Raw genomic sequence first — 5,730 nt, forward strand, 5'->3', positions numbered from 1 at the left:
CAGACTGCGCGTTTTAAAACCCTCCAAAGCTCCGGAGTATTTCCAAGGAGAAAAAGACCACCATAAAAAAGACAATTCGGAGTTAAAGCCCCTTAATCAGAGCTGTCTGGATCGCAGCAGTGCAGTGCAGGCTGCAGTTCTGCTACAAGAGGCTCCTGCAATGGAGGAAGGAATGTTGGTGCACTACGAGTGAATAAAAAATCAAGTTTTTATTAGTACAAAAAATACCTTATTAAAAAAAAAAACCCAACCCAACATTTTGTTTTAATACTTTGTCTTCCCAACAGTGTGGAGAAAGGCTTCCCCTGCTCCACAGCAAGGCAAGGCAGCCCCAAGGGCATCACCCAAGATCAGTAAACTGTGTGACACAAGGAGATTCAGTCTTCAAAAGCCCAGCTTCCAAAGGCCCTAAAATGGATAATTTTCCCCCAAATCCCATGATTTTTGAAGCCAGCCCTGAGGAAACGAGATGAGTTTTTGCCACCCTGACAACTGAGGACCTTCTCATTTTGCTCTCTCCCCTGAGCCCTCAAACTCCTTCAAAGCTCAGAAACATTTCAAGGAGGAAAAGACCACCATAAAAAGAGACTTTTGAAATTAAATGTTCATGACAGCCTTGGCTGGACTGCAGCAGTACACTGGAGGCAGCAGCTCTGGTACCACAGACTCACCCAAGTGGCATTTTTGAAAAATGAACCATTCTGTACTCAAGTCTTTGGACCAGAAAATGAAATTACAGAAGCACCAAAAGTTGATCAAGTTGAGCCTCACCATGTTGGATTATCAGTGTTACCAGCATCAAACTACACCAGGCCAAACACAGGGGTTTGGGCTGTTGCTTCCCCATCAATGAATAATTTTCCAGAATTACCTCCACTGAGAACTGCCCCAGACAAGGATAATGCTCTCAGAAGGGCCATCTTATAAAGTACAAAAACAAAACAATACCATAGACCCAGGTATGACATACCCAACCCCACTACAGCTATTTTGATAACTTTGGCTCAAAGTTTCTCTTCCCACAGACCTCACTGACATAAAGAGCTACAAAGCTACGAGCCCTCAATCTCCAGTCCTCGCCTGGCTGTGACAGATCTCCTCCCATGTCCCTGCACACACCCTGCCCCAGGCTGATGCAGACAAGCTGAACAGACAGCTGCCATGTCCCACTGCACTCCTCCAGCAGCACCAAAGAGATCCAGACTCCCACAGCACGGGGGATGGAATTTCTTTGGACAGGAGAAGGGACACTGAGACACTGTGGTGACACAAGTCTGGTAAGAAAATTGTGGTCCTTGATAAACCCCAGAGCTTTTCAGTCCTGAGCTTCACCTTGCATGCCCCTTCCAGGGAACTTGATACGCCTGACAGAAGTTTTACACTCAAAGAGAACCAATTATGGTCAGTTTTGGACATGAGGCTTCAAAACATCTCCAGGTGAGAATTTAGAATTAACAGAGGAAGAAAAGAGGAGGAAATCTGAGCAGCTGCTTCATTATGATTGCTGGTGAATCCCAAGTAGTGAGAATGGAGAGCTATAAAAGCTACATCTTAAAAAACTATATATAGTTTATAGTTTCCTATAAACTACATGATTTAAATTTCTATCTGAGCTCACACTGGAAACACAGGAGAGATCAGACAGAGCAGTCTGGAAGGGACTGTGAGGAGCATTGGAGGGCAGAAGCTCTCCCACAGCCCAGCAATGACTGCCCACAGGGAATGCTGCAGCACCAAAGACCCAGCTCAGAGCCCTGGAACCACAGAGCCTCTTCCTCCTCTGGTCAGAACTCATCCCGCAGCCTCGGTGGGTGGTCCATGCCAAAAAACGAGGAGGGTTTCCCATGGATGTCCCGTTCTCTTTTCACAAAGGCAGTGAAGGAAGAGACACAGTTCCCGATGAAGTGGTCAGACTGGCCAAGGATGTACAGATCAACCTGAGGCACTTCTGGCTGCAAGCTGACAACCTTGAGCTGCAGAGAAACAAGGAGAGCAGATAAATCCAGTCAGCTATTATCACAATCCAATGTCTTGGCATAATATTAGAAATGGAATATACAACAGAAAGAGAATGAGTTTTGTCTTTCTCTGCCCTGTAACTCATTTATGATTAGATCAATGTCAGAGCATTTCTGAAAATCACTTAGGTTTATTTAATTTAAACCCTTTTCATGGAAATATTTACTACCATGCCAGACAATGCTCTTCAATCTCCTGGGGAAAAACAAAGAATTTTACAGGATAATTTTTATTGCTATGAGCCAAATTCACTTTGAGATGCCAATATTTGGCTGTGAATAACCTATTCCACAACTGCTGGTCTGCTATCCATGACTGCCTCGGGCCAAAAGCCAAGGAAGATTTTTATCCAAGCATTCCTGCCAGAAGAGGTTTCTGGAAGACTCACCTTTTCCTGGAAGAACTGCTGTATTTCTGTTGTGTAGGGCTCGGAATCAGTAGCAATATAAACCGATTTAGCTTCAATCTTCGCCACCCAGAGCTTGAGAGCCCGTTTGATCTCTCGGAGGTCTGGCAGGCACATGTCCATGGTGAGAGGCACCGCGGCACTGCGGTCGTAGCCCACACACTGCGGTGAAGCCATGAAGTGTGGCCCAGCTGTCCCATCCTTTAACATGTTGCAGGCATTTTTCTATTGGAAGAGGAAAAGAGAATCACAGAATCATCAAAGCTGAAGACCTCTGAGATTATCAACTCCAAACTTTGAATAGATACCCCGTGCCAACTAAACCTTATCAGAAAGCACCACCTCTACTTATGTTCTGGATACTTCCAGGAATGGCAATTCCACCACAGCCCTGGGCAGGCTGGGGCAGTGCTCAAACACTCTTTCAGTCAAGAATTTTCCCCTAATATTCAACCTGTACCTCCCCTGATGCAACCTGAGGCCATTTCCCTTTGTTCTGTCCCTGGGAGGAGAGGCTGAAACCCACCTCACCAGAACATTTTTTTGTTTTTTTTCGTACCACATTCACGTGAGAAAACCCCACCAGGTCCCCTGCCTCTGCCTGTCTGAAAGAATCCCAGCACCACTGCTAACACACAGGGAGCTCCTGGATGCCAGCAGGGATCAGGTGGCTCTCCCAGCATGGCTCCTTTTTGAGCAGCTTTGTCCACATCCCATCGTCACCAGCCCCCAGCTGCTGCCGTACCCAGTCGGAGCCGATCCTCAGGTGAATTCCCACGTAGGGCCGGAGCAGCAGGGACTGGATGTAGTCTTCTCCCTTCTTCACCATTGCATCCGACCACTCCATGTACTTCTGCAGGGGACGGTGCTCCTCCAGGACAGGAAACTGGGCTGGAGCTCCAGGTAAGGCGAGAACAGGGTGCTCAGAGGCTGGAAACCTACAGAAAACCAAACCCCAGCAGTGTGAAATGTGACCTAACCTGCACGAAGGCTGCTGTGAAGGTTAGAGGAGAAATCAGGAACACCCCAAAAAATGCAGCATTTATTGCTCCAAACTGAGATAATTTTAGCTGGTTTGCCATCTGAACTGAAGAAGTCTCAGGGGCTGTATTTTACCTCAGACTTTTTATCTGACAGACAATAAGAGCCTCAAATATGCAGTAAGGAGCTACCAAGCTCTTCATGTTACATTTTCAGCCCAAACTAGAACAATTCTGTCACTCAAACTTACTGACAGCCACTAAAGTCACTCATGGTTCTGAAAACACAAGGTAAGCAGCCAAATACAGTTCATAACCCCCAAATGAGAACCAAATTATCTTTTGATGAATAATTACATATTTAATAAATACTTGATAAATTAAATATTCCTGGCTCAGAAGTCAATCAGCCTAAACAGTGTTCATACCTAAAATAATGCCCACATGAAATGCTCAGCAAATATTTAATAGAAAAAGCATTAATATTTTTAACTATATAACTAACCACCTCAATCTGTCCCCCAAAATGTAAAGTCCCAGCTGCTTTCATGAATGACTCTAAATGCCCACAATGACCTGCCAGCACTTTTCCATCTTTTTGCTACCTTTGGATCCAATGGTCCTTGTATGCAGGACTGAAGGAAATGCCCTTGAAGAGTTCAGACTTATCAAAATCCACTTGGAACTGATCCCAGAAGGGACCAAACGGATTTCCATCCTGCAAAGAAAAATAAGTGTTCATTTAGTGCACACACAGAGCCTTGAAAGATGGATGTAGCAAGATCCTGAAGAGCAAAGCAGAAATCTATTCCAGGATGGAAGCAGCTGGAATAGCCTGTTTGACACACCAGCTCCACAGGAAGGAGACGGGGAAATACATTAAGGGCAGTTCACTGAGAAGGTTGCAAAGGTTGTCTCTTCGAAACTTCTAGTTAAGAGAGGTTGCTTTAATACTAGCTGGAAAACAGAGAACAGGAGATAAGCTACTGTCTCAATTAAATCTGAAGTGATAATTGTAAGCCGGATGCTCAAGCACTTGTAGACAAAGAAAACCAGTGGTGAAAGCAACGCCACATAGACCGGTGTGGCAAATTTGCAAATCAATGGCGACCTGAATGAGTCAGTCAGGGCCTTTGGAATAAAGCCGTGCCCGCGGGGCTGAGGAGGAACTCACCTTCATGGGACACGTGCTTTTGTCCGCGCTCCTCTGGGCAGCAGCCTCGAAGCAATAAGCCACTCTCCTGCCGGGCGGCCAGTGCCGGGGCGCCAGCTGCTCCATGAACTGCTCCAGGCTGACCACGCGGTGGTACCGCCGCAGCGGCTCCAGCCTGAAGTGCTCCGAGTAGGGGACGTGCAGCTGTGGGGGACAGAGCCCGTGAGCCGGGGGTCCCCTCCCCCGGGGTCCCGGAGAGCTCCCCGCCCTGCCCTCCCGCCCCGCCGGGGCTCACGTTGGTGTAGGGCGGGCGGTGGTGCCGGTACTCGATCCAGGGCGGCACGGCCAGGGTCCGGTTGAGGGCGCGGGCGAAGGCCAGGGCTCCCAGAAAGTGCTCGGCTTGGTTACCGAAGCGACCTGCGGGAGACGGGGCTCAGGCGGGGACCGCGCCGGGCACGGACCGGGGGATGCAGCGGGGAACGGACCGGGGGATGCAGCGAGAGACGGACCGGGGGATGCAGCGGGGAACGGACCGGGGATGCAGCGGGGAACGGACCGGGGGATGCAGCGGGGAACGGACCGGGGGATGCAGCGGGGACGGACCGGGGGATGCAGCGAGAAATGGACCGGGGGATGCAGCGGGGAACGGACCGGGGGATGCAGCGCGGAACGGAGCGGGGGATGCAGCGCGGAACGGAGCGGGGGATGCAGCGGGGAACGGACCGGGGGATGCAGCGGGGAACGGACCGGGGGATGCAGCGGGGAACGGACCGGGGGATGCAGCGAGGCAGGGACCGGGGGATGCAGCGAGGCAGGGACCGGGGGATGCAGCGGGGACGGACCGGGGGATGCAGCGGGGAACGGAACGGACCGCGGTCCGCGCCGGGGGGTGAACCGGGGTCTGCAGCACCAGGCTCTGCAACCAGGAGTTGCACGGGAAGCCTGCACCGGGAGAGCCTCACCCATGCAGGGACAGTAGAGCAGGTACCCGGCCTCGTCCCAGGCGGGTGCCGCGCCGCCTGTTGCCGGCGCCACCGGGAGGAGCAGGAGCAGGAGCAGGAGCAGGACGAGCAGCGGCGGCGGCCCCGCCATGGCGGCGGGAGGGCGGCCGGAGCGCGGCGCCGCCATCCCGGCATGCCCCGCGGCGCGCCGCCCTGGCGGGCAGCACCGGG

The 5,730-nt window shown here is 51.2% G+C and overlaps 1 protein-coding gene across 1 annotated transcript; it reads right to left on the bottom strand.

The window, feature by feature from the left end:
• Positions 1-190: 190 nt before the first annotated feature.
• On the bottom strand, positions 191-5,717 carry POFUT1 (protein O-fucosyltransferase 1). Its single transcript, XM_030288798.4, has 7 exons — positions 5,521-5,717; positions 4,854-4,975; positions 4,580-4,762; positions 4,011-4,123; positions 3,171-3,363; positions 2,408-2,650; positions 191-1,973 (listed from the first exon to the last, which is right to left on the bottom strand). The coding sequence occupies exons 1-7, from the start codon at positions 5,684-5,686 to the stop codon at positions 1,785-1,787; spliced, it is 1,209 nt and encodes a 402-aa protein (XP_030144658.3). The 5' UTR covers positions 5,687-5,717; the 3' UTR covers positions 191-1,784.
• Between the last annotated feature and the right edge of the window lie 13 nt (positions 5,718-5,730).

The sequence above is a fragment of the Taeniopygia guttata genome, chromosome 20, assembly GCF_048771995.1.
Source record: "Taeniopygia guttata chromosome 20, bTaeGut7.mat, whole genome shotgun sequence".
Lineage (NCBI taxonomy): Eukaryota > Metazoa > Chordata > Aves > Passeriformes > Estrildidae > Taeniopygia > Taeniopygia guttata.

Coding starts and splice junctions, on each gene's coding strand:
- POFUT1 (XM_030288798.4), bottom strand. CDS start 5,686: ATGGCGGCGCCGCGCTCCGGCCGCCCTCCCGCCGCCATGGCGGGGCCG. Junction 4,124..4,579: donor AAAGCACGTGTCCCATGAAG/GTGAGTTCCTCC, acceptor TTTTCTTTGCAG/GATGGAAATCCGTTTGGTCC. Junction 1,974..2,407: donor AGCAGTTCTTCCAGGAAAAG/GTGAGTCTTCCA, acceptor GTTTCTCTGCAG/CTCAAGGTTGTCAGCTTGCA.